Consider the following 25,716-nt stretch of genomic DNA (forward strand, 5'->3'; position numbering starts at 1 on the left):
AGGGTGAGGGGCCAGCAGCTGCCCGGGGAGCGTGATGAAGGCCTCCAGGAATGCCCTTTATCTGAGGGTATCTGGTTGCCCGCCGGGATGCCGGGAAGCCGGAGTTCCAGCCCTCCCCTGACTCCTGCGAAAACAGAAATAGCTCAGGGAGATGGGACACAGTTGTCCACATCAGTCAAGAGGACCCAGCCAGCACGGCCGTTTCTGAACTCTTCTGACCTCAGGCTTTTCCAAGAGTCGCCGCCTGGAGGCCCCTCAGCCCCCAGCCAGGGAAGCTGCTAGGCCCTCCGGACCCCCCAGGACGGGGCTAAGAAGGGGCCGCACTGGTCATGCAGAGACCATTTCTGCCACCTCCAAGTTGTTGAGGTCCGAGCCTCTCCTGGCAGCATGGGGCGGGGGGCACGTGGGCAGCAGCTTCCGCAGGGGCCACCTTCTCCGCAGGCTTCCTCATATTTGCCTGGGGTCCCCCGCTGCAGGCTCAGCTGCAGGCAGCAGATAGGACCCTGGGTTGGCTGGGGGACCCTGGGGCGTGGAGGGGCTGTGTGGGGCTGCGGGTGCGGGAAGAGAAGCGCTCCTCGTCAGGGTGCAGGGACACAGCAGAAACCCAGGGCGCTTCTCCCACCCAGCAGCCTGGACCTGAGATGGCTGGGGGGCCCCCGAGGACAGACAGGGTGGCCGGGCGGGGTGCTGTGGGGATGCAGGGGCAGGCGCCGGAGCAGCGGGCTGGGCCTCACACGCTGGACCTCGTGCCTGTCCATCAAGCTCATGGAACATTCTCGACAAGGCCTGGGAGCCGGGGGCCAGGGCGTGGGCATCCTGAGGGGTGCCGTCTGTGGTGGACACGTAGGACTCTTGGTCCGCCTGAGGTATGACCCCTCCCAGCCATGCCTGGTGTCATCACCACGGCAACACCGGGAGAGGCAGGCAAACACAGGACAACAGACCAGTCTGGCTCCCCATGTCCCCTGGAGGGGGCAGGACGGTTGGGGAGAAACCCTCTCGGCAGCCTCAAGCCAGCCCTGCCCCGCCCGCTGGGCTCGGACCACGCAAAGCACATGTGGGGGCTGGTAGGGGGCTTGGGCAGACATGGCCAAGTCCCCAGGCCTGGGTTCAGGGTCACCCAGGATCTTGGGGTTTGGGGAGAAAGCAGTTTGGCCTCTCCCACACCCACATTCTGGGAGCTTCCAGGCGATTAGCACCTTAGGCAAGCGTCCGGCCCCTTTAGGAGGCCTCTGTCTCCTTCCGCTACAGAGGAGCCCCCTGCCTCTCAGGACACGGGGGTCTCAGGCTCATTCAGGAGTGCTGGACTGGGCCACCAGGTCCCGGTCTCCAGGGACGCCGGCCTTGGCCTGCCTGGTGGGGGCAGCAGAGCAGTGCGGTCGGTCGGTCGGTCGGACGCCTCCCTCTCCCCGCTTGGGGGGCCTCCTGCCCCCAGCCCAGCCGGTTTGCTCCACATGGCGCCTTCCCACCACCCCCTCCCCCGGAATGCAGTCCCAGAACACAGGTCTGGAGCGCACACCCAGCCCCCGGGCAGCCCCACCCTCCTTCCGGGCAGCCTGCCCTCCCGGCCCTGGGCAGGGGGGGCTCGGGCGTTGTCTGATGTCTGAGGTGGAGGCCGTTTTCAGGGTGGGGGCTGTTGGAAACAGCTTGGAGAAGTTATGTCTGTCACCCACAGAGAAATCGAGTCAAGAGGCGGGTGTGTGGCAGTGCTGTTCCCCTCTCCCTGAGGCCAGGACCTGGCGGGCCTGGCAGCTCAGAGTCCAAGACCCCCACACCCAGGCTTGACCTCAGGAACTGTGTGTGCAGGACGCCCCCACCACCCAACCCAGGGCGGCGCTGCTGGTCAGAAAGGCCATGGGCGGTGGTGGCCACGTTGTCCTTCCCCAGCTTAGCTGTACACAACCTGAGCCCTCTGCGAGGCCTAAATTTGGGTCTGAGTGAGAGGGCCAGGGGCCTCAGGCGTCATGGAAACCTGAGCCTTGGCAGCAGCGGCACCCACTCCAAGTTCTGGGGAGCGGGGTGCACGCGGGAGAGCGGCAGGATGTGCTTCCCGAAGGCCCAAAGCCTGCAGGCTGCACTAGGACGGCCCCTCCTGCCGGACCCCTCGCCCCAGCCCTGCAGCTCCATCCCTGCAGGGCCTCTCTCAGTCACCCCCTCCCAGCCCCGGGTGGGAGGGAGGGAGCGCGAGCCTGAGCCTCCCCCAGCGAGGCCGCCAGGCCCCTGCCTTCCCAGCCTGGCGTCTGCTTTCTGTGTTAGAGGGATCGAGTTCGCCCCTCCTCGAGGGGCTGGGTCTTATCTCTGGGAAAGAGATTACAGAGTTTCTGACATTAAATTTTCATGCTGAAGTTTTCAGCATGTAGTTTGAAAAGTATTTTTTTCAAATAACACCTGGAGAGGAGGGACGCCGGAGGAAGTCAAGCCTGCTCGCCATAAAACTTTGAACTTGGGGGTGGAGGGACACCCCGTCCGGCACCCCCTCCCTGCTCCGCCACAAACGTCTCCCGCCCTCCCCCAGTGTGAGTTATTGATTCCGGCCGTGAGAGCCTCCTCCAGCTCCCACCCCCACCCCGGGTCTGCTCCAGCCCAGCCCCCTGCAGCTGCCCTCGGCCTGGCAGTGGGCGCCATGCCGCTGCACCCCTCCACCCACCCGCCCGTGGTCCGCTCAGCCCAGGCCCTGCTCGCCGCATTTTGTTCTTTGTTCTGTGTGGGGCTCTGGAAAGCCCTGCACGCGTTTGCTGGAGCCCTGCAGGCCAGCCGTGGAATCCCCGGGAGAGGCCAGTCTCCTGGGCCCAGCCGCTCTGTGCCCAAGGTGGTCCTGGGGTCTGGGGCCCGTGTTGCCATCTGCGGGCCGCAGACTCAGAAGGGCCTGCTCTTTGTGTCCTTTGGTACTTGAAGGGGCCCTCTTGGAAAATTCATCCTTGAGCTTGTCAATTGGGTCATTTTGGGGATTTGCAAACACTGGGGCACGAGAAGTCACCTTCCTGAGCCAGGGTGCTGTGGCACCTGATGGAGCTCGGGAGTCCTGGTGGGCAGAGGGAGCTGAGGGTGGCAGGGGTGGGGCAGCCAGCCAGGCTCCCCCACTGCCTTCCTCCGAGCATCCCCAGCCTCCTGAGCATCCCCATCCGGGCCAAGTCCTGGACTTCGCTCCTCTGCACCCTCACGTCCACCACTTGTCCCTGTCCTCCCGGGGCCCTGGCCTGGCCACAGCCCTGCTTCCTGTCCAGCCCTCCCATCTGTCTTTCCCCAATGCTGTGGCCTCCAGCCCATACTTCTCGCCATGCGTGGGTTCAGGAGCCAGCCCCTGCAAGGCTGCCTTAGCCCAAGCCGCCAGCCCGATGCCAGCCCTTCCACTCAGCGCCCCTCCACCTTCCAGCCGCACAGAGGGCCCCCCAGTGCGCCCCTGGAACTCCTCTCTCTTCCACACCATCCACCTCCTGACACTGCCTGGGCTCTGGTCCGGCCCAGAAGAACACAGTGCCACTTTCTGGCTGCCCCAGGCCCTGGCTCGGCTGCCCTGTGCCCTCCAGCGTCCTGCTCTGCAGCTGGGGCCTCTCTGGCCCTGCCCTCCACCACCTCACAACACTTTCCTTGGGGGATATTGCACTCCATCTGCCTGCCCACCCCCCGTGATCTCGCTGGGGCCCGCTCCACGAGGGATGTTCACAAACTGGGTAAAGGGACAGAGGATTCAGGACAGAATGCCCCCAGGGCCAGCCCTCTGCCTTGCACCAGCCACCCAACCTGCCTTGGGCCCAGGTCCACTCCCAGTTCCTTCCCCTCACCTGGGATCCCCAACAGACCCCACACCCAGCCTGGCCAGGCCATCCCAACTCTATGGCTCCCGGACATTGCCCGGTCCCTCCTTGGCCCGTGACCCTTAGCGGGTGACACGTCAGGACAGAGAGGGCTGCTGAAGGCGCAATCCCAGATCTTCCTGCTGCCCACCAGCCCTCCTCTTTCAGGGAAGACCCTCGGGGTCTGCCTCTGGGTTCCTCCCCACCTCCTCAGGGCCCGTTCTCTGCAGTCTTGGACCAAGGCTGGCAGGCACGTGGGGCCCCCCAGGTGAGCCCTCTCCTCCTTTGCAGTGAGAACCGGGGGCAGAGGAAGGGGGAACAAAGCGGCGACCACACTCAGGTCAGGAGGTCGGGTGCCTCCGTCCACTTTCTTTCTCCCCCTGCTCAGAGTCTTGGAGGAGGTAGGGGAGGTAACAGCCACCTGGGCAGGGCACCGGACGAGGGAGGATGCTAACCTCCAGTGACAGGGCAGTAAGTATCCGGGGCGTGCCCGTCCCCGGATGCCCTGGAAACGGGAGATGGGCCGGCCGTGCCCCGGGCTGGGCAGTGAGTGAAGGCCCCATGCTCCTTCCTGTCCCTCGGGCCTGGCTTGGCCTGTGGGGCTTGGCGGGGCAGCGCTTTCTGCAGACTCCAAACACAGCAAGCTCAGCTGGCTAGCTAGTGCCGGACCCACTGCCGGGAGAGGCAGCCAGGGCTCCAGGGCTGCCCCGCACCCCACCTCGTGCCGGGCACCGCCATGTTCCCCTCCCGCACACTGCGCCACACTGCTGGCCCGCCCTCTCTCCCCTCCTTTGAGACTCCTTCCCCCTTCTCTCAGGTCTCTCACCTCTCCCTGCCCTTCTTCCTCCCCTCGCAGCCCTCCCAGACACCCAGCAAGGAGCAAAATGGCCAGGGCAGCACCCTCTGTTTCCGGAGCAGCTGCAGCAAGGGGTGGACAACCTGGGGGACCAGGGACCCCAGACTCGCTTGGAGCCCTGTGAGTGGCCGCAGCCCCAGGAAGGCTGGATCCAGAGGACCAGCCAACAGGATCGCTCAGGATGGAAGTCTTCTACTCAAGTAAGACCTTGGCAGCCTTGGTGTCGGCTCCATAGTCCACCTACGCTGCCATGTGGGAAGATTCCCATGCGCCAGCTGCAGACCCAAAGTCCAGGCAAGTTGGGGCTTTGAGGGGCACAGAGGGAACCCCTGGTCATACAGTGAAGAGAGCAGCAATGGACGGCCATGCAGTACTGCAACATGGTGGGCTCCAGGGCAGACGCCAGGAGCCCAGGACCCGGGATGGGGCCACTCGCCCGGCTTGGCCACACAGCAGCCCCCCCAGCTCTAAAAGCAAGACCTTCAGGGGCTCCAGGCGAGCTCTGGCCATCCCTGGATGCGGTGTTTCCTCCAGCCCTTCCCATGGCAAGATGCCCTGCTCCCCACCTGGGCCGCCTGCCCTCCCACCTCCCACACCTCCCCCGGCCATCATCTCCGTGGCCCAGAGCTCCTCCCAGCCTGGTCTCACCTTCCGACCAGCTTGCTGCAGTTTGAGATGGGACCAGGAAGGAAAGAGAAGGTTCTGGGAGGAGGAGGAGGCTGCCAAGTGGCTGGTGCCAGGGCCGGCCTGGCAGGCAGGAGACTAGGAGAATGGAGATGGGTGGGGGACGAGGTAAACATGTGGAGAAATAGAATGGGTTTTGGGAGATGGCAGAGACCAGGAGACAGAGAAGAGCCTGGAGGAAAGGGCCCCACCCCGAGGGAGGAAGGGAGGGCTTGGGGGAAACAGCGCCCGCCCGGTGCACCCCGGAGGCCCAGGAAGGGCGATCCTGATGGAGAGAAGGGGCCGCCCTCGGGAAGAGGCATGGGCCCAGGAAGGGCGATCCTGATGGAGAGAAGGGGCCGCCCTCGGGAAGAGGATGCAGGGAGAGAAAAGGAGAGCTGCACTGCAGAGGGGGCTGTGGGGAGAGGGGCTCTGCCATCCCCTCAGCCAGATGGGTGTCGTCTTCCTGAACATAGAAGGGAACTGGGATGCCATGTTCTAACGCCCGTGTGTCTCCACGCATGGCCAGGAGTTTGGGCAGGGCTGGGCTGTGAGCAGGCAGGACTGCCCTCCCGAAGCAGGCGCAGAACGAGCATTTGGGGAAGGAGAAGACACGTGTCCGCACCCTGCAGCTGGTGGGGTGGGAGGGTGAGCTGCATGCAGGGTGATGGGGGGCAGCCCGGGGGGGCTCCTGAGGATGCACGACTCCCTCCCAAGGTCAGGGCTCTGGGCACTGGGGTCCAGGGGAGAGTTTTGCTCTGCCCATGGCCAAGAGGTAGGTGCCCAGATGCTGTTCTATGGTGGAGTGAGGGGACCTTATCCCCTGGGGCCCAGAGGATGCCCAGCTCTGCCAAGGGGCCTTGAATGACTCCATCAGAAGAGGTCCGGAGCCCCAGGGCCATTCCCTGATTCCTGTCATTTTCCCAGGACGCCCTTCCTCACTGGGTAGGCTCTCAGCTCCCCTTGGAGTGAGGAGGGCCGGACCCCACTGAGTCCATTGCAGACCCCAGCTGGCCGGGCCCATGGCTCCCCGTCACCTCTCTGGGCTTTTGGTCCTCTTGTGTGAGGGGTCACGGCCCAGGCACCCATCTCCTCTGGGTTGAGGCTGGAGGGTGTCTGGGGGAAGCCCCTACGACTGCAAAGCCTTGCTGTTGATCTCAAGACCCCAGGCGGAGGTGGGAGGAGGAGGGTGAAGGAACAAAGACCAGATTCCTGGCGGGCGATTCTGTTGAACCTTCAATTCCCTGGACTGATTATTTGCTTAAGTCAGAACTCCCAGCCTGATGGGGCTGGGGCTGGGAGATCAGGGAGAGGGCTCTTTCCTGGACAGGTCTGCTTATCCCAAGGGCCAATTAGCAGCAGCAGAGCCTCGGCAGGGGCTTGCTTGTCCTGGGAGCAGGGGTGAGCTTATCTGCTCGGAGGGGTGCCCTGCTGGGCCTCGGGGCCTTGGGGAGGGGCCGGCTCTGTTCTCCGTCTCCTGGAAGGCCGAGGTGGGAGGTAGCATCTGGAATTAGGTGCGGTTGAGGATGCTTCTCGATTGGGAGGGGGTTTGCTCCTCCCTGGGACCACAGCAGGACGTTTGAAGCATGAGGATCCCAGCGGGGGCCAGTGGGGAGGGATAGCCATTTCTAAATGAGGCTCTGGGTACCTGGTGGCCCATGGAGCGGAGCTCTGGGAATTGCCTCCTGCGAGCGACCATTGGAGGGGGAGGTATTACCCCCACCGGTGTCCTCAGCCGGTCCCTCCTGGAGTCCTCAGAGCCCTCCACAGACTCTCACCTGGCCCTCCGCTGCCAGGGCTGGACCAGAGGCTCTTCAGGAGCTTGTGCTCTTCCGCCCCCAGAGCTCCAGCCCGGACGCCTTGGAACTGACCTGTCCTGAGCTGGACAGCCAAGACGCGATGGTGGCTGTGCTGGGCTCCAGCCCATGGTGGCCTCCAGGTTGGTGCTGGGGCCTCAGGGGAAAGGGTTGCTTTCCATGGCTGGCTGAGGGGATGGCAGAGCTGTCCTCCGTTCCGCCTCCTTTACCCATGGATGCGGCCGCACGCGGGTCTCCATCATTGTCCCATCCTTGACCATCTCGCTAAGACTCAGGGACCCACAGCGGCTGCTCCCCCACTGGCTGGCTGGGAAAAGGCCCACATTGCCGGGCACACACCAGGGCGACCAGGGATTGGTCACTGCCTGAATGTCCCCGGACGGACGCCTGTGTGCCCTTGGGCAGCCTTCCCCTCGGACAGGCTGTCCAGGCTGGGAAACCCTGAGCCAGAGGGATTAAGAAGAAAGGACAGAGTCGACTGTCCCCTTGGCTAATTTGTGCTTCATTTAGTATATATTTGCTCGGTGGTCAAAACATAGAGGTGATAACACCGAGGGTCCAGACATGTCCCATCTCCAGGGCCAACCTCCTGCAGATCCCCAGCCCCGCCCAGCCCTGCCTGCTGCGCCCTGGGCCTGCCTCTCCCCTCACAGCCATCCTGCACATTCCTGTGTCTCAGCAGCGGGGGATGGGGGGTGGGGGAAGGGTCCCCAATACACCAGGGGGTGCAGGGACCCTCAGCACGGGTGCCCAGGCAGCTCTCTATGGAAATGCAGGATTGGGTCAGGACCGCAGAGCCGTGCAGGGCCCTCTGCCCCCAGCCCGAGTCCTGAGTCCCTCTTGCCAGCCTCTGCTGCTCCACGTGTGGTAGGAGCTACCAGCCTGGGGTCCAGGCTGGGCACACTCATGATGCCTGCCTGGGGTCTGAGCTTGTCCTCCCCACGGGGTCTGAGCAAATCCTCCCCACGGGGTCTGAGCACGTCCTCCCCACGGGGTCTGAGCACGTCCTCCCCACGGGGTCTGAGCACGTCCTCCCCACGGGGTCTGAGCAAGGCCTCCCCACGGGGTCTGAGCAAGTCCTCCCCACGGGGTCTGAGCATGTCCTCCCCACGGGGTCTGAGCAAGTCCTCCCCACGGGGTCTGAGCATGTCCTCCCCACGGGGTCTGAGCAAGTCCTCCCCACGGGGTCTGAGCAAATCCTCCCCATGGGGTCTGAGCAAATCCTTCCTATGCCATCTGAGCACATCCTCCCCAAGCTGTGACCGAGTGTCCCTCCTGCAGGTGGAGGATGTTGCTAGGATGCACCTTGAAGGCACCCTAGCCTCGCCGGAGCTCCCCCTCCTCGTAGCCTGGGGTGTGGCTGGATGGTCTGGGGTCCTGGGTGCCTTGTGATGCTGGCCCCAGAGTCCACTCAGCACCGTCCTGGCGTCGTCATCAGCTGCAGGCTTCCCGGGGCCTGTGCTGGGGGTGGAGAGCAGGGAGAGGCAGCAGGGTTCTCCCCAGGGTGGGGTTGCTGGGAAGCACCGTCCCACCTGTCAGACTGGCCTTGACTGTAGACACCCCAGGTGACCTTCTGGAAGGACAGACGGACCCCAGGTGATGAGAAAGGACCAGAGTCTGACCTCTCACCCCTCCTAAGCTCTGAACTCCCGTTGGCTTGCCTGACCTCCAAGTCCTCCTGGGGCTGAACCCTCTACAGATGCCCCTCCTGGGCCCTGGGGTGGGCCCGGTTCAGCTCTCCGTTGTGGATGAAGCCCCCGGGGCTTCAGTGCTGGCTTGAAGAGGGGGTGGGGCTCCCCAGGCCTGGGGATTGGCAGTTTTTTCTCCCCTCTTCCCAAACTTTCAGACTGGACCACTTAAGAATAATGAGGTCCAGGTGGTTCCACGTGAGCCTGGATCCTCACTGGCAGTGGGACTGAGCTTCCCCTGCTGGTCCCACCTCCCACCGGGAGCAGCTAATGACAGCCAGAGGCTGGAAGGTGAAGCTCCCCTCGGCTGTCAGGCGGGCCACAGGGCAGGGGCTGGGCAGGCCAAGGGCGCCACTCTCCTGCCCAGGCCAGGGCACCTGATCACTGCACCACACCCCTTGTGGCCATCTGTCCAGCCAGGGCCCTGCTGCAGGTGCTTCCCGTGGGACTGTTGGGAGAACAGTTAAGACTTCTGCCTCCTTGGTCGAGCAGGGCTGCCTCCTTATCTCATCTACTGGCGAGGAGGCTGGGCACCTTCAGGGAGCTTCAGTTTGGGAAGAGGGAGGAGTTCTGAGGTGGGTGGTGGCAATGGCCATGCAGCAGTGAGAATGCACTGAGTGCCACTGATGTGTGTGCTTAGTGGTTCAGTGGCTCAGTGGGTGAGTGGCTCAATGGCTATAATGGCTAGTTTTGTTATGTATTTTCACCATAATAAAACAAAACATGTCCAAGGTGCTACAAGGAGGGAGGAGCCCCTGGAGCAGCCGCCTGCCGTCTCCCATCCATCCGCCAGGCAACATCCCTCCACTGGCTCTCTGGGAGGGGTTCAAGGCCTCCAGCCTCCCTGTGGCCCCCATCTGCCTCCAGGAGATTTGTTCCCTCTCTCCTGCCCCGAAACCCTCCAGGCAGCCCTGACCTTGGTCCCTGCAGAGGAAGTGGCCCAGGCTTGGCCCAGGCCAGCTGTGGCCTCCAGAGGCAAGATGTGGGGACTCACAGTTTTCAAAGGTCACACCCCTCTGAGCACATGGGCTCCAGAGCCTCTGAGGCACAGAGCAGGCAGCACCATGCGCACACCAGTGGGAGACACAGCGCAGCCACCAGGGCAGCCCCCAGGCAGACGGCAGGCCTAGAGAGGGCGGGATGACACAAGAAAGGTTCTCCTTTGGAGACGGCGAGGTCAGGCAGGTGGGAGAGGGTTCACGGTGCTTGAGGTGCAGGGAGAGGATGGTGGAATGGAAAACGTAGGGTGACTTGTCGGGGACAGGCCCAGGGCCACAACTCGGGCAAGCCCATTGGCTACCTGGTTTTGGGTCCCATCCTGGCAGGCAGAGGAGAGAATTCTGAATTTTTTAATGAAACGGATAGTTGAGGGCGGGAAAAAAGAAAAAGAAAAGAAAAGAAGTCCGGGCGCGGTGTCTCATGCCTGTAATCTCAGCATTTTGGGAGGCTGAGGTCGGTGGATCACCGGAGGTCAGGAGTTCAAGACCAGCTTGACCAACGTGGTGAAACCCCGTCTCTACTAAAAATACAAAATTAGCTGGGCGTGGTGGCGCATGTCTGTAATCCCAGCTACTCAGAGGCTGAGGCAGGAGAATCACCTGAACCCAGGAGGCGGAGGTTGCGGTGAGCTGAAATCGAGCCATTGCACTCCAGCCTGGGCAACCAGAGCGAAACTCTGTCTCAAAAAAAAAAAAAAAGAAAGAAAAGGGTATTGAAACTGGGTGCCAGATAGCTGCATGTCAGGGCCCTGAGGAGGAAGGGGTCAAAGTGGAGGGGGAGAAAGAGCAGGCTGGCCAGGTTGTGGGAGGCTGAGGGCGGGCAGGCGGCCGGTGGAGGAACAAAGGCAGGGCCTGGCGATGACGGCCTGAGGGCTAATTGCACAGCTTACCGCTCACCCATGCGGGAAGGCTGTGGCCCTGGGGCCCCGCATGTCCTCCAGATCTTCACAACCAGCGATAAAGTGCTGCTTGCGTAATCACTGACTGATTGAGACCTGCACAGGCGAGGAGATGATGGCCGTCCCTGGAGAGGAGAGGCCTGGGGCCTGCCATCCGGTCTTGCCTCATCACTCCCCACCAGGTGGAGAAGGCCCCGTTATCAGCAGCGAGCCTGCCTGCTGTTCCTAGTCCTCTGGAGCCTGGAGATCATCACTCCTCCTGGACCCAGAGACAGGCGGGGGAGAGAGCGTCACAGCCACCACTGCGCGCACCTGGCCAGGGCTGCCCTCGGGCTTTGCCCATCTGTCCTCTCCTGCGTCAGAGCCACCACCTGGCAAACGGCCCCACTGTAGCCCCTTCCGGGAGGGCACGGAGCCCTGGGCCGCACCCCTCCCTCCCGGCAGGCTGGTCTGTGGGACGTGCAGGACGTGCTGCAGCCCAGGGGCTCTGTGGCACTGGCTCGGCCCTGTGCTGGTGCTCTGATGGGTAGGAATCTGGGCCGATACCTTGGTGCCCACACTCCAAGCCAGGTGGCCACAGCATGGCCCAGTGGGCATCCTCAGCACAGCCGGTGGCAGTGGGACTCAAATGACTGCTGCTGGGGGTCCCATCTGATTCTCTCCAGGGCCAGAGATCGGGGAGGATGTGGAGCCGGGCTGTGGTGGGGGCCCTGGGTGGCCTCCCCTCGCCGCTTTCCCATGACATCCCTGTAATCGGGGCTCTTACCCCTGGGTCCCCGGTACCTCACAGCTGCCTGGACTCAGCCCCACCCGTGCAGAGGCCTGTGGGGAGGCCGCAGCAGTCCTTTCCCATGGCTGGGAGGGGGCCACGGGTGGGGGACAAGGAATTTGAGGAGGAAACAGCAGTGGCCTGAGAATTTAGAAAATGCATCCAACTGCTTGGACTCTTGGGAAGAAGCTGGCAGGAGGATTAGGAGAAGTGGAGGATGATTGCATGGTCCTGGGTGGGCCGTGACTGATGAGGCAGCCGGGGTCTCCAGCATGGGGAGGGGAGCCTTGTCTGTGCCGGGTGAGCAGCTGTCCCCATCCCTCAGCCTGTGTCCCGCTCGCCTCCTCTGCTAACCAGAGACCTCTGACCCCCGGCTGGAGGTGGGAGCCAGATTCTGGCCCTAGAGCCCCCCACCTTGCCTGGTGACAGAGACATGGGCCCCTGTGCTGAGCCTATCATCCTCATCTGCAAAATGGGGTTTGGGAACATGTGTTGAGTGGGTGGGGGACCTTGGAAGCCATCAGTTGCTCCTGGAATCCAAGGGCCACCTCTTGCATCTCAGACCAGCTCCACCTCCTCTGCCCGCCACCCACCTCTGGGGTCCCAAGTCTCTCCATCCAGTGAAGAAAAGGGCTGAGAGCAGGGGCGTACGTGTCACGAGGGTGTCCACCTGAGAGGGACAGTGCGGCCCCGGGAGCCCTCTGGAGCACAGCTGCCCTGCCTCGGGGCTGGAGCTGGCTGTTAGGTCTGCACAGGCCCCTGGGCCAAGCCTCCCGACTGATCCTGGGGGTAGTCACACAGTTCATCACGGGCATGGGCCTGGGTGAGATGAGCAGCTGTTCCCCACACAGCCCCTCAGTCATGCCCTGCCCAACGGTGGGCAGCTTTGCCCCACTTGGCCAGACTGGCCCCTTCTGGCCTTAACTCCTTAACTCTCCCGTGCTTTTCTACCCCTGTCCTGGGGTCCCTGGGCCTAGAGAGATGGCCACCCCTCCCCGTGGACCTAGGAGAGCCCCCAGGGCTCCACTGGCGTTAGGTAAATGGAGTCGTGTCCTGGCAGTGCTGTCCCTACCCCAGTGCCCAGTGGAGGCGTAACTGGGGATAATGCGATTACAGCTGCTCCCACCAGGGTGATCTGCAGCAGAAGCAGAAAATCACTCCGGCCATGCTCCAGTGGGGACAGGAAGGCTCACCAAGCCCCTGTCCCCCTGGGAAGCTGGGCACTGTGGGTGCAGCTGCTCCACTGGGTAGGGCTGCTGGGCCCCCGGGGGCAAATTGTGAGTTGGATTTCAACTAGGAAAGCAGGTCTGGTGGGGCAGGCAGAGGGGGTGTGGAGTGGCCCCACGGATGTCGTTGCCTCGACCCTTGGCTCCTGGCGTTTGCTCAGCTAACTTTGCAGACGAGACACTGTGTGCAGAGAGACACAGGCGATAAGGATGGGGTCGTTGGCTTCAGGGCACCCCCCCACCCGTGGCCTTCACTGGCCTCATCCCTGTGCTTCCACTGGCCCGGGCCCCGCTCCCTCCATGCCATTGTTTCACTCCTTCTGGAACCTTCTGTGCCTGTGAGATGTGGCCATGCCCTTGTTTTTCCACCATTTAAGAGCTTTCTACACCCACCGAGGAGAGGGGCAGGCATGCCTGTGGTGGGCTTGGGGCTCCCGCAGCTGCCTCCACCCCTCAGCCTCCTCTGTAGGGTGTAGAAGAGTTCTCTCACAGGTCCTCAGCCCGGGCAGCCCTTGAAGTGCTGGGCCTTCAGGCACAGGGGAGGGCGGCTCAGGGGCCAGTGGCAGATGTTGGTGCCTGCCCCTGCAGCGGGGTGCCCCATGCTGAGACAGCACGCACGGGGGACACGCCGGGCCTCGGTCCACCCTCCATGTGGCAAATGAGGTGCTCTGCAGGGCTTCTTAACTCTTCAACCTGGCCTCCCACGGGTCCCTCTGGACAAGGGATGGCAGGGGCGCAGGAGAAGCTGATTCCCAGCCCCACCCCAGCCCGTAGCAGAGTGGTCGTAAGTGTGGGAAATGCCAGCTACATGCCTCTGCTCCACTATGCTTAACTCAACACAAGGAGCTTCCTGGGCCTTTGATGTCCCAGGACCCACAGCCTTTAGTGCTTTGTGGGCTGGGAGACACGAAGCCGGAGCTCTGGGGCTGAGCTGCAGCCTCTCTCCCTCTGCAGCGCATCCTTGCTCTGAGGGTGGCAGCGGCAGGTCTAGGCCTTGGGGACCTGGGGCCAGGGCCCCCGAGGGGAAGGGAAGGGACCCGTGGGGAGGCCAGGGTGAAGAGTTAAGAAGCCCCACCGAGCACCTCATTTGCCACATGGAGGGTGGACTGAGGCCCGGAGTGTCCCCTGTGTGCGCTGTCTCAGCATGGGGCACCCCGCTGCAGGGGTAGGCACCAACGTCTGCTGCTGGCCCCTGAGCCGCCCTCCCCTGTGCCTGAAGGGGCGGAGCACCTGCACAGAGAATTCTTCTGATATCCCGCCCATGGGGAGCTGGTGATGGGACCCCCAGGAGAGGGACTGGGGGGTGTCCCTGCACCTTTGGGTGGTCAGTGCTTGTGAAGTCCGGTACCCAACAGTGAGCAAAGGAGAGGCCCTTTCCAGGAAGCCCCAAGGGCATTCCAGGGTCAGGGGAAGGGGCCACCGGGGTCTGGCAAAAGCATGAGGCAAGATTTGGAAACCAGGCTCCAGGGCAGGGTCAGGGCCAGGGCCAGGGCCAGGGTCAGGGGCAGCCCTAGGATGGCTCTGCTGCCGCCCAATCAGAGTCTCCTGCCCAGCTCCTGGGCTGTGGGCGGGGGTCGCACAAAGGACCATGGGCAGCCAGGCAGGAACAAGGGTCACCAGGCACGTGGCAGGGGACGGGCCTCCGGGAAATCATCCAGGCCAGTGGCCATGGAGCCGGCTTTCCCCCGAGCCCCAGGGATCTCTGCCTTCTGCCTGAAGGGTCTGGGGGATCTGGGGGCTGAGGACCCTCCACACAGGCCGGGTGGGTCAAGGGCTCGGGCTGGCCCTGCTGAGCTTGGGTGGCTGGAGTCCTCAAGGAGGGCTCCCTGGAGGCAGGGGCACGGAGAGAGCTGGGGCAGGCCAAGGCAGCCAGCAGGCCAAGGCAGCCAGCAGCCCACAGCAGGCAGGGGGCCTGACAGGAGCAGCGGCGTGAGGGCTGGCCTGGGGCGCAGCGTGCGCACGGGAGCGCGTGTCTGCTGGACTCCAGCGAGGTGCTGTAGCCAGCTAGCCAAGACAAGCTGTCCCTGCGGGTGTCTGACCGGCGGGGCCCAGGCTGGGGGGGTGGTGGCGGCACCCCACTGGGGACACAGTGAGGCCCGGAACAGAGCCCAGAGCCTGGCTGCTGTGCTCCAACCGCGATGGCCGGTGCCTCCCCAGGCTGTGCCTCTGGGCCCTGCTCCCACCAGGGCCCTGCCCCCACCAGGGGCTGTGCAGGGTCTGGGAAGGGCACAGCTGTTTGCCTCCCCACATTCCAGACACAGGGTCAAGCAGTGTGGGAGGCTGTTTTTCTTTACAAATGTCATCTGAAAACAAACACTTACTGGCTCTGCCCGGCTGCCCCGACCCCTTGGAGAGTGGGGGCAGGGACCAGGCCTGGCTACCCCCGTCCAGGTGGCTGGGGACTCTTCCAGGCCAAAGTGGCCTTTGACCCTCCTTCGTTGCCCCTGCCACACCAGCCAGGCCAGTGTCTTCCCTAGCCAGAAGGCTCTGGCCCCACCCCATTTGCCACCTAGAACTGGGGAAAGACCCACCTGGCCCGGCCAGTGGCCCCTGAAACCGTCTTTCCCCCATGGGCCGTCCCTGTCTCGACCCTGTGCCCAGGGCAGGGTCAGGCCTAGTGGGTCTCTCTGTGGAGGGAGAGGCTGCCTGGGGTATCTGGGGGTGGTGAGGGGGTGTCCCAGCCCCAACCCTTCCCCAGGCCTCATGTGGGCACCACCCCTCCGTTATGAGCTCTGGGAGTGGGTGGGGCCCCTCCTTCTCCTGAGCTGTAAGGTTTTTCTTCCAGTGGGGTTTGCACAAGGGTCCACGCCCACAGCCTCGGCCTGGAACCTGAAGACTCTAAGGCTTCCTAGGGGGTTGTGCGGCCTTGCACTGTGGGTCCTCCCAGCTCGGCAGCCCTCTGCTGAGGCAATGTGGCACTTTGTTCTCTTGGAGCAAAAAACAGCCCCCGCACCGTTCCTCCCAGGGTCCATCTGAGCCCAGGCCCCAGGACACCATGCCCAGGGGTCCAAGGCGGGTGGAGACCGCCCTCCTGACGAAGCTTCTTTGCACCCTGCTCACTCTTCTCAGCCCCCAGGCACCGGGGGATCCTGCAGGAAGCCTGCAGGCTGGGACTGGGGGGTGTGTTTGGGGCAGTGGTGTCTAGATCCTGGCCTGCCTGAGGGCCAGGAGCTTGGACTTCAGGCTTCAGGAGTCAGGAGAGGGCCACCACACTCCCTTCCCCTCGCCACAGTGGTCCCAGGCGGGAGGGAGCAGACAGGGGCTTTGCCGCACACACTGGCCCTGGTTCTTTGGCTGAGCTAGGGTCGCCTGGAGCTGGTGCCTGTGATATCCGCCTCCACGCAGGAGTGGGCACCGTTTTCTGGATGCTCCCTTAGTTTCTCAGCGCTGTGTGGAGGGGGAATGCCCCATGCTTCCCACCCTGTCTTCGCCGGCCCCCACCCCAAGCTCCACTGGGTGGGGAGGAGAGGGGCACCTCCATAGGACTCAGCTATCCCCCCAACTCCCACAGGAACCCCAGGCCCAGAGTCCCCAGGAGGGAGCAGCCGGCAACACGGTTTCCACCGTGGAGACCGGGCATCCTGGCTTGAGTTCACTCCACTCCAGGAGGAGCCGCCGCCGTGAGACCAACGCCAGGCCCACCTTGGGCCCCAGGACTCCGAGGCACTTCCTTGGGTTGGTGTGCTGGATGGAAGTAGGGCTGTATTTCCTAAGACCTGCGGGGCAGATCTGGCCTCTGGAGGTGAGAATTTGCTGGGGCCCTTCATGGGTGAAAGAGGAAAACCAGCCTTGGGGGGGCATCTCACAGTCCCCTCTGTCCCTCAGGTAGGATGCGTGGGGCGTGGTGGAGCCACGGGGTAGGGGAACGGGGACCCCCTCAGGTGCGTGGGGGCTGGGAGGTGGGTGCAAGTTCCCCCCGTCTCACCGAGAAGGGACTTGGAGAGTTAGATGGTGTGTCTGAGTTAGGATGGCAGGCTCAGCTGACCTTGTCTCAGAGGCACCCAGCAAGGGCCAGGGACGGCATCCCCACCAGGCACATGGCAGTTCATCCTCAGAGACACTGTGTGGGAGGGAGGAGAAGCCCACACCTCTCTGAGGCAAACTTCAGGATGGCCAGGGGCCCCTGAGCACCCCGCCCACCTTTCCCCCGACGCCTATGTGGGGCGATGCTGTCTGCCCTCCTTTGAGCTCTGCAGTATCCTGTGACTTTGGGCCGTCTGTCCTGCTTGCTCTGTCTGTGCTGGGGAGTGGGCAGGAGTGGACAGACAGAGATCTGCCCTTCTCCAAGAGTCCCAGCCGTGGGAGGCTTCACCTTCTAGAAGGTTCCTCCTGTTTCTCTGTGCCTACTAAGAGGCTCATCCTCACACCTGAGGACTGTCTCCCTGCTGGTAGGCTCACCACATGGAGGAAAGGGGGCCTCTGGTCACCTTCCCCGCAAGCACAGACACACACAGTGTCACAGGGCAGTTGAGACTGTGTTACCAAGCCCAGCGGGCGGCCTGGGAACACATCCTTGTGTGTCACCTTACTGGCTGCAGGAGCTCAGGGACAGCCGTATTCACCCTGTGCCTCAGTTTCCTCATCTGTAGAATGGGACCAGTTTGCATGAGGCTCCCGGGCAGAGCCTGGAACCCGTGAACCCAAGAGCAGTCGTCATCAGGCCAACGTGCACTCGAGCAGAGATGTCTCCCCAAGTCCAGCTTGCTGTCATATCCCCTGCAGTTCTGGTGGTGGGAACCCAGAAGTCAGAGCACAGCTACCTCCTGGCAGCTGGAGGCCACAGCGCCCCGAGTTTGGGACACACCCCTCTCTGCGTGTCCCTGCCACTTCCTCAAGGCTATCGGCCAGCCCCTCCCACCCAAGGCACCCCATGGAGCCTCCCAGGAGATCTTCAGACCCAGGGCAGGTGGGGGCTGGATCTGCCCTTCCTTGGGTGCCCCAGGTCTGTTATGGGCACGGGCTGTGAGCTGGTGCCAAGAAGGACAGAGGCATCAGGCCAGGCCAAACTGCCGCACACAGCTGGCCGCAGGGCCACTCACTGATCGCAGATGGTCAGGCTTCAGGCTGTCTGACACGGGCCGTCTGCTCCTCCTTGGACAGTTGGAGCACTCAAATGTTAAAACAATTTTTTAAAATAAATTTTTCTACTTTTTTTTTTTTGAGACAGGGTGTCACTCTCTGGCCCAGGCTGGAGTGCAGTGGTGTGATCATGGCTTGCTGTAGCCTCATCCTCCTGGGCTCACGCGATCCTCTCACCTCAGTCTCCCACATAGCTGGGAATACAGGTGCGTGCCGCCGCACCTGGCTGATATTTAGTAGAGATGGGGTCTCACTATGTCGCCCAGGCTGGTCTCCAACTCCTGGACTCAAGCAATCTGCCCACCTTGGCCTTCTACAATACTGAGATTACAGGTGTGAGCCACCACACCTGGCCCCAAATAAAACAATTTAAAAAGGAAAAAAGTGTGTGTGTGGCAGGAAGAGGAGGGCGAGGCCCGGAAGGAACTGAAGGAAACAAACTCAAGGAGAACAGCTGGTCCCCACGCCAGCGTCGACGCTCCAAGTCCTTCACCTCGGAGCCGAGCAGGGGCTGGGGGCACGGGGAGCTTCTGGCCTTTCTGGTGAAGTGACTCTTTTCCGGAACTTTCCAAACACCCTCCCCGCCCCCCACAATGCCCCCCACCGCCTTTCCTTCCTTCTTTCTCACCCCCTTCCTTATTCCTTAGTGTTCATCACAGAGTTCCTGGGTAGGAGTGCGGGCAGCTGCCGTTTGGGACCCATGGGGGCCTCCCGCCATTGGGCAGCCCCTCTCCCTGGCTTGTGGGGAGGCTGAGGTGAGCCCAGGTCTCCCTCTCCCACTGCATGGGAGTGCAGGATCCACAGGCCGACGGCTGTTTGCCAAAGGATGGGGACATTGGGGCACAGCACAGGGACACTTACTCAGCAGACAGCGCCCCGACTGGCAAGATTGAAGAGCTCCCCTTCCTTGCTAAGACTCCCATGAAACACACAGGGGGCTGCTCAGGGGGTGCAGGCGGCAGGAGCGGGGACAGCTCAGAGGTGGGTGTGGCACAGGGTTCATGGCATAAGAGGGGTGGACTCGGGAGCCGGGGCAGGGGCAGCCTGGAGCCAACAGCCCTGAGGCCACACACATCCACAGCATGCTGGTGGTGACAGCCCCGATGGGTGGCAGGGGAGCAGGCTCTGGGCTTGTCTGACCCGTGAGCACGCAGTGGCCTGGTGGCCTCAGCCCTCCTTGCCAGCCTCTTTCTAAGGTCAAGCCTGTGCTCTCCAGCCAGAGAAGGCATGCTGGGCTGGGCTGGGCTGGGATGGGGTGGGCAGGGCTGAGCTGGGCAGAACAAGGCTGGGATGGGCTGGGCAGACCTGGGCAGGGCAGGGCAGGGAAGGGCTGGGCTGGGTAGACCTGGGCAGGGCAGGGCTGGGCTGGGCTGGGCAGACCTGGGCAGGGCAGGGCAGGGCAGGGCTGGGCAGGTCTGGGCTGGGCTGGGCTGGGCTGGGCAGGGCTGGACTGGGCAGGGCAGGGCAGGGCTGGGCTGGGCTGGGCTGGGCTGGGCAGGGCAGGTCAGGGCAGGGCTGGGCTGGGCAGGGCTGGGCGAGGCTGGGCAGGGCAGGGCAGGGCTGGGTGAGGCTGGGCAGGGCAGGGCAGGGCTGGGTTGGGTAGGGCAGGGATGAGCTGGGCTGGGAAGGGCTGGGAAGGGCAGGGCTGGGCTGGACTGGACTGGGCTGGACTGGGCAGGGCTGGGCAGGGCTGGGTGGAGTGGGCGATGGTGTCCATCCCGCTTAGTGGCTTCCTCCCACAGGAAGTCTGGGTAGCTTTTTCTGACCACCCTTCAATGCTGGGGGTCTAGGCTGGGCAGGTGGAGGTGGGGGTCCATTTCTAGGCTCTAGACCCAAGGCCTTCCTGCTGCTCAGAGGTTCCTAGGCTCAGCAGAGAGGGCGGGGGCAGAAGGTCTGAAATTCCATGTCCTTGGGATCCCATCTGCCCGTCCTTCCCGCTCGGCCCAGCCCGATCTGTCTGCTCCCCAGCATCCCACGCCCCCCATTGGCGTGCATGAGTGACATGAGTGTCCTGCACACCCTCGGTCCTGTTGTCCATCTCCCCCATCGCCCGCACACCCTCGGTCCTGTTGTCCATCTCCCCCATCGCCCGCACACTCTCGGTCCTGTTGTCCATCTCCCCCATCGCCCGCACACCCTCGGTCCTGTTGTCCATCTCCCCCATTGCCCGCAACCCACGCAGTCCCCACTGCCTTAGGCTGGCAGCCCCTTTGGGCAGGGGCTTTGTCTACCCAAGTCACAGGACACATGAAATTAAGTTGTTGGGTGATGGAGTCCCAGATGTGCGAGGCTCAGCCAGACCCTCTTGGGCTGCCCACCAGGAGAGCGACTGGGGCTGAAAGCCTCACCTTGGGGCCACTGTGCAGCTGCCGCCTCCCGCCTCCCGCCTCCCGCAAAGGCCTGGGAGTGGGGCCCAAGGCAGCTGCAGCCCCACAGCCTGGCCTTGACCCTGGGCTGCCCCACAGCCCCCCTGCTGGCTCCGTGCCCACTGGGAAAACAAGCTCCTTATCTTGAATGCTTCCTGTGAACTGCAAACAGCCACGTGTCCCTTGGGAGCCACTCTTGGTGAACATGCCCTCTGTCCCACGACCCAGGGTGAGGCCGTTCACCCTCGGGCGGGGGGCCACCGGGGCTGGAGGCTCTAGGCCTAGAATGAAGGGAAGGGACCCGCGGCAGGGCAGAGCCAGGCTGGAGACCACTGCATGAGGAGGGTGAGGAGGGAGAGGAGGGGACAGGAGGGTTTGGGTCCAAGGCCTGGTTGCACAGGACAGCTGGGGATGGGGGAGAGGGGCACAGGCCAGAAAGACTGGGGCTGCGGGGGCTAGCTAAGAGGTGAGGGTTCTGGGTGGCAGCAGCAGGCAGGGACCTTCCCGGCAGCCCCAGTGGCTCCCTCCCTCCCAGACCCCTTTCTCCCTCCTTGGGCCTAGAGCTTCCTCCACGTACTTTTCCCCGCCCCCGCCTTTCCCCTCTCTCTCACCCCGCTCAAACATGCTGTGACCTTTCCAGGGCCCCTGGACATCACTCACTGGGTGACAGAGGTTGACAGGCAAGGAGCTAAGGAATGGGAGGCAGGGCGGGGGCGGCCAAGCCTCTCCAGCCGCTCCCTTCCAGCTTGCCCCACAGACGGGCCTCCCTGGATGGTCCTGGGTCAGCACACACGCTCCCAGGCGCTTCCTTCCCCAGGAGACAGTCCCCAGCCCCTGGCGGCCCAGATCCTCCTGCTCAGGACAACGCATCCCACCTGGGCCCCAGAAACCTCTTTGGAAAGGGACAGTCACCTCAGAGTGGCAAGCACTTAAAAGAGACCCCCAACAGGCCGATGTGTCGTGGTGGCAGGCAGGGTGTGTCTGGAGAGAAGGGGGACGTGTCCCCAGCTGGGCCTGGGGGCGGCTCCGTGGGAAAGTCCCACCTGGTCCCAGCCCCGGGTCTCTAGCCTTCAGACTCCTTGGGGTCTCTGAGGCCTGGCAGAGGTCGGTGGCCCCTCAGTGGAGGCGAGGCCCCTCCTGGGTCACCACCGCACACCGGCCTGCTGGGAAGCTGGGGTTCTGGGCCACAGCCTGCCCTGGACGTGGAGGGGGGCATCAGGCCAGAGCCCCCAGGGGCTTGCAGGGCTCTGGGAGGCCGTGGCAACCCCAGGGTGCCCCCAAGCCCTCAGAAAGGTTGTCCCTACTCGGAGGGGACCACACAGCCAGGTGGGCAGGAACAGGCAGCATGGTGGCCCTTCCCTGTCCACCCGCTCACCAGTGGCCCGCAGTGCAGTCCAGGAAGCACCGGACGGAGCACGGGGCAGGGAGGGGAGGCCCGTACTGGCTTCACAGAGGTCTGGGAGGGGTTAGCCCCTGTGCAGACAGACCCCTGAAGCCTAGAGCCGCCAGCCCAGCTGAGGTCCTTCCCAGAGGCCATTCTGGGACCCCCGACCCCATGCCCCTGTGTCACAGGGCTATGAGCGCCCCTGGCCCCAGGGCCTCCAAGTTTCTCTCTAGAGGGAAGAGGAGGAGGACAGCAGGCCTGCCGGCCCCACACTTTCTGGTTGGGGACGCTCAGAGAGGGCAGCCGCCATGCCGGGAAGTTGGGGTGGGCAGAGGAGCAGCGGTGCCAGGACCCCCAGGCCATGCCGCCACCCCGGACCCTGAACAGTGGGCTAGTGTGTGGGCCTGGGGAGTGAGGGCCCAGGCCGGGCTGGGTCTCGCTCCATAAACCTTGGCTGGCCGGAGCTGCAGACATCACTGTTGACACAGGGGTGACGTCACTGCCGGCCAATGGGGAGCCCCTTGGGGGCCCTGAGTGTGCCTCTCTGTGCTCCCAGGGCCCCCGCCACGCACGCCGCCTGCTCTGAATGCTGCCTGCATAAACCGGTTTTTCTAAATGTCTTTGGGGCCCTGCTCGCCCCCTGGGCCCCATCTCCTGCTCATCCCACCCCACCTTTGGGCCCAGCCTGTGAGCCAAATGGGAGTGGGGAGTGGCGGAGAGCCCTGGGCCTGCCCACTCCCACAGGCACGTGGGCCCCAGAGCCCTGACCGCTGCACCTTCACCTCGCCAGCCTCTCTCCCATCTGCCAGGACCCCGGCTGCCACCGTGGCTCCCCACAGTCACCCCTGGGCCATCTCTTCCTCCTGTTGGGAGAATGTTCCTCCTGGGAGAGCCTGAGGCCCCCTCTCTGCTCCTTGCTCCCCTGTCTGTCTGCCCTGCCCTGGGTCCCTGTGCTCAGAGCTGGCTACATACCCTGTGGCTGCCCATGACACGTAGCTCCCCCAGGCAGGGCCAGACCCCGGGCACCTCTTTGCCCCCAGGGCCGGCCCCACTCTGTTGGAGGTCAGCCGGTTCCGAGGCCTCCAAGCCGCCTTTCTACTTCTCGATTCCAGGGCCTTGGTCTCTACTCCCCCTGGGCTTTGGGGTGCATGCTGCTGTGCGGCCTCCCCGCGCCCCGGCCTCTATGCACCCTACTCCTGCGGCCTCAGAGCCTTGGCATCTCCCCCAACTTCCAGCCAGGCAGCCGGGTTTCTGCAATGTGGGGCCCACGGTCAGCGTCCCCCACAGCCCTGCCAGCCCTTCTCCCTGGGGGTCCGCCCTGCACCCCCTTCCCAGGAGCTTGCTCTGCACCCACTGCTGGGCCTCCTGGCCTAGGGGCTTGGCACGTGCCTGTTAGCAGAGGCACTGGGCAGGAGGAGGAGGAGGAGCCTGCAGTGCCTGGCGCCCGTGTGTGTTTACTGGTCCGGCCCCAGCCCCGCGCCGCTCCCCGTGGACCCGGCCTCCCGCCTGTGTCCAGCCAGGTGTTGGGTGATGGAGCGGGGCTCCCTAAGGACAAGGAGCACAGTGTCTGCTTTCTTTGCAAGCACAGTGCTGACAAGGAACAGAATACCCACAGCGACTGCTTCCAGGAAACGGCTGCAGGGCGGGCGGGAGCCTCCGCGAGAGCAGCCCCTTCCCAGCAAGCCGGCCTGCAGGTGGGCTTCCAGGAAGGGGCCCCCGCTGGCTTCCCTCAGCCCTGGAAAGGGGCCAATGGTGTCACCAGGAGCAGGCTGGGGAGCGGGGTAGAGGGGGGAGAAGGAGAAAGGAGAGGCGCGGAGGAGGGAAGGAGGGACGGGGCTCAGGCCTGTGCTATGCCTAGTGTGGTTACCGCAGCCTTAAGGGAGAGCAAGGCTGACCACAGCTCCTTCTCGAACCTTCCAATCCCCCTTTTGGGAAGTCACAAGATCTCCACTCAGGTCTTTGGCTCTCTGGGGCTTGTCAGGCATCACACACACACACACACACCCCCATGCACACCCATCTGAAAACACGAGCAAGCTGGGCCACTGGGGGAGGCCATTCCCCGAGACCCAGCCAGAGTCCAGGTTGAGGGGCTGACCTCCTGGCCCCCATGTTGGGAGGGCCGAGGAGGGCCCCCGCCCGGGCCCACTGCGCCCTTAGCTCAGTGCTCAGATCCCACCCCCATCTCTAGAGAGGAGGAAATCATTTATCTTCTTGGGAGCTCGAGGTTGGGGAGAGGGGGCTACCCTCCTTGGGGCCCCGTCTGTTTTGTTTGAGACTTCCCAGGGTGCATCGTAGTCAGACCCCAAACATCGCTTTATCCCTGTTGAAGGGACTTCACTTCCTTCGTAGAGTTGGGATTTTCTGTCTTCATTCAGTGGTATACCAAGTGCCCTGCCTGCATCCCACACCCAGCTGCCCCTAATCCCTGCCTGAAAACCTGCTCCTGGGTCACGGAATTCATGCTGAGACACGAACCACACACAGCCAGGCTCAGGGGTCCACCCTCCAGGAAACATCACCCCGCTACAGGGCCACGATCACACACACGCCCCACGGAGCATCTCCGGGCCGGACAGGACCCACGCCCTCCACAGATAGGAAGGGCAGGTTAACTGGTCAGCACGCAGAGACCCACCAAGTGGAGGCCCCGCTCCCAGGCACAGACGCACAGCTGTGGATGCACGTGCTTGGTGACAAGATAGCTGAGGTCACGTGCCCCAGGTGTGTATGGCTGCACAGGTCATCCGGCGGCCCGCAGGGCCACAGGGGACTCGCCAGGAGATGCGTGCACCGAGGGTCCAGCGTGGCCGCAGCAGCAGCACATGCCTCAAGTCCTCTTCTCTAACTGGATGACTTGGTCTTCACTCAACCTAAACATGTCACAGAAACTTGGGTGGGTAGAGGGTCTGGGTGTGAAGACCTCGGCGCCTAACAGGGTCCGGGACGTGGCCAGAAGCCTGGGCACCCTCAGGGTCTCCCTGAACGGTGGAAGTTCCTCCCTCCCCAGATTTTCCTGGCACCTTTGCAGGCAGCCACAACCCTCACCCCGGCCCCGCCACCCCCATGTTGGGGTTCGGGAGTGAAATTCCAGCCCGTTTGCTTCTCCGCACTGAAGTCAGTGCAGGGGCGTTTTCAAAGTGCCTTTGGGTGTTGGGGTGCCCGGAGCCTGTCTAACAACCCTCTCTAAGCCCCTTTTCTAAAAAGCAGGAAATCGGGTTGGGCCAAAGATAAACACACATTCCAACCTGGCAGGTCGCTCAGAGCTAGGGGCTTGGGCAGGCTCCCAGCCCCCGCCCCGGGGCGCGGCAGGAGGCTCCGAGGCTGAGCACCTGCTGCGGGGCCCCCAGGCCTGTGGCTCCCCGCCTGCCCGCCTCACCCTGAGGTTCAGCCCCCAGAACGCTGCCCCCACCACCTCCCTGTCTCAGGGCCTGTGGCCCAGACCCCCTCCAGCACTCAGGGGCTGCCCTAGGGACACCACCCCGGGAACTGCCCTAGGAAGCCCGTTCTGCTGCAGGGAGCAGAGAAACCTGGGCTGCCCCTGCGTACATGTCCTGCTCTCAGGGGGCAGCCAGCGTGGGCACAGCCGTGGGCAGTGCTGGGAGATGGTGGGGGCCACCAAGAGGCCTGTGTCCCTTCCCCAGCAGGTGTGAGAAGGAACTGCCCTGTCCCCATACAGCTCCCAGGTGGAAACTCCAGAGCAAACGTGTCATTCATACACCCCTGGGCCCAGAGATGTGGATGTGTCCAGCACACCTGTTATCTCCAGGTGACCAGGAGGAGACAATCCCTAGGAGCTGACGCAGGTGACGAAGGCCCGAGGTGGCCGCCTTTCCCCCGGCCCCATTCCCACGCGTCCTTCCCCAGGCAGGGATTTGAAGTGGGCAAAGTCTTCCATGTTCCCCAGGAGAGGTTTTCTGGGCACCCCTCTCCCCCTCCCTACGGTTCCTGCCCCGCCACCCCGGGCACCCCTGGGGCTGCCTGCCGCACCCTGCAGCTGCCACCTGGGGAAGCCGGCTTTTATCTCCTGAGCCCTGCTTTGTAAACCTCCTGCAGAGTTGGATGTTTATAATAAAGGCCGTTTATAGACCTAACTCTTGACATGTAATGGATGGGTTACTTCATCCTGCCGGCCAAAACCCACTTGGGTAAGTCAAACTGGCCTGTAGGGTCAGGA

At 63.6% G+C, this 25,716-nt stretch overlaps 1 protein-coding gene across 6 annotated transcripts; it reads left to right on the forward strand.

The window, feature by feature from the left end:
- The first annotated feature begins 4,655 nt into the window (after positions 1–4,655).
- LOC129007717 (uncharacterized) lies at positions 4,656–18,322 on the forward strand. Of its 6 annotated transcripts, XR_008492388.2 has the most exons (5): positions 4,656–5,961; positions 7,156–7,252; positions 16,222–16,452; positions 17,285–17,616; positions 17,878–18,322. XR_008492388.2 is itself a non-coding variant. In XM_054438922.2 (3 exons), exons 1-3 carry the CDS (start codon positions 5,167–5,169, stop codon positions 16,332–16,334), a joined length of 1,005 nt encoding a protein of 334 aa, XP_054294897.2. In that variant the 5' UTR covers positions 4,656–5,166; the 3' UTR covers positions 16,335–18,322. The 6 variants fall into 6 exon arrangements, 3 of the variants coding, with proteins under 3 accessions (XP_054294897.2, XP_054294896.1, XP_054294895.1); XR_008492387.2 differs by lacking the exon at positions 7,156–7,252; XM_054438922.2 differs by having other exon boundaries at positions 16,222–18,322.
- The last annotated feature ends 7,394 nt before the right edge of the window (positions 18,323–25,716 follow it).

This window comes from Pongo pygmaeus, chromosome 9 (genome assembly GCF_028885625.2).
Source record: "Pongo pygmaeus isolate AG05252 chromosome 9, NHGRI_mPonPyg2-v2.0_pri, whole genome shotgun sequence".
Classification (NCBI taxonomy): domain Eukaryota; kingdom Metazoa; phylum Chordata; class Mammalia; order Primates; family Hominidae; genus Pongo; species Pongo pygmaeus.

Coding starts and splice junctions, on each gene's coding strand:
- LOC129007717 (XM_054438920.2), top strand. CDS start 5,167: ATGCGGTGTTTCCTCCAGCCCTTCCCATGGCAAGATGCCCTGCTCCCC. Junction 5,962..16,221: donor GCAGCTGGTGGGGTGGGAGG/GTGAGCTGCATG, acceptor CAACTCCCACAG/GAACCCCAGGCCCAGAGTCC. Junction 16,453..17,877: donor GGCAGATCTGGCCTCTGGAG/GTGAGAATTTGC, acceptor TTTTTGAGACAG/GGTGTCACTCTCTGGCCCAG.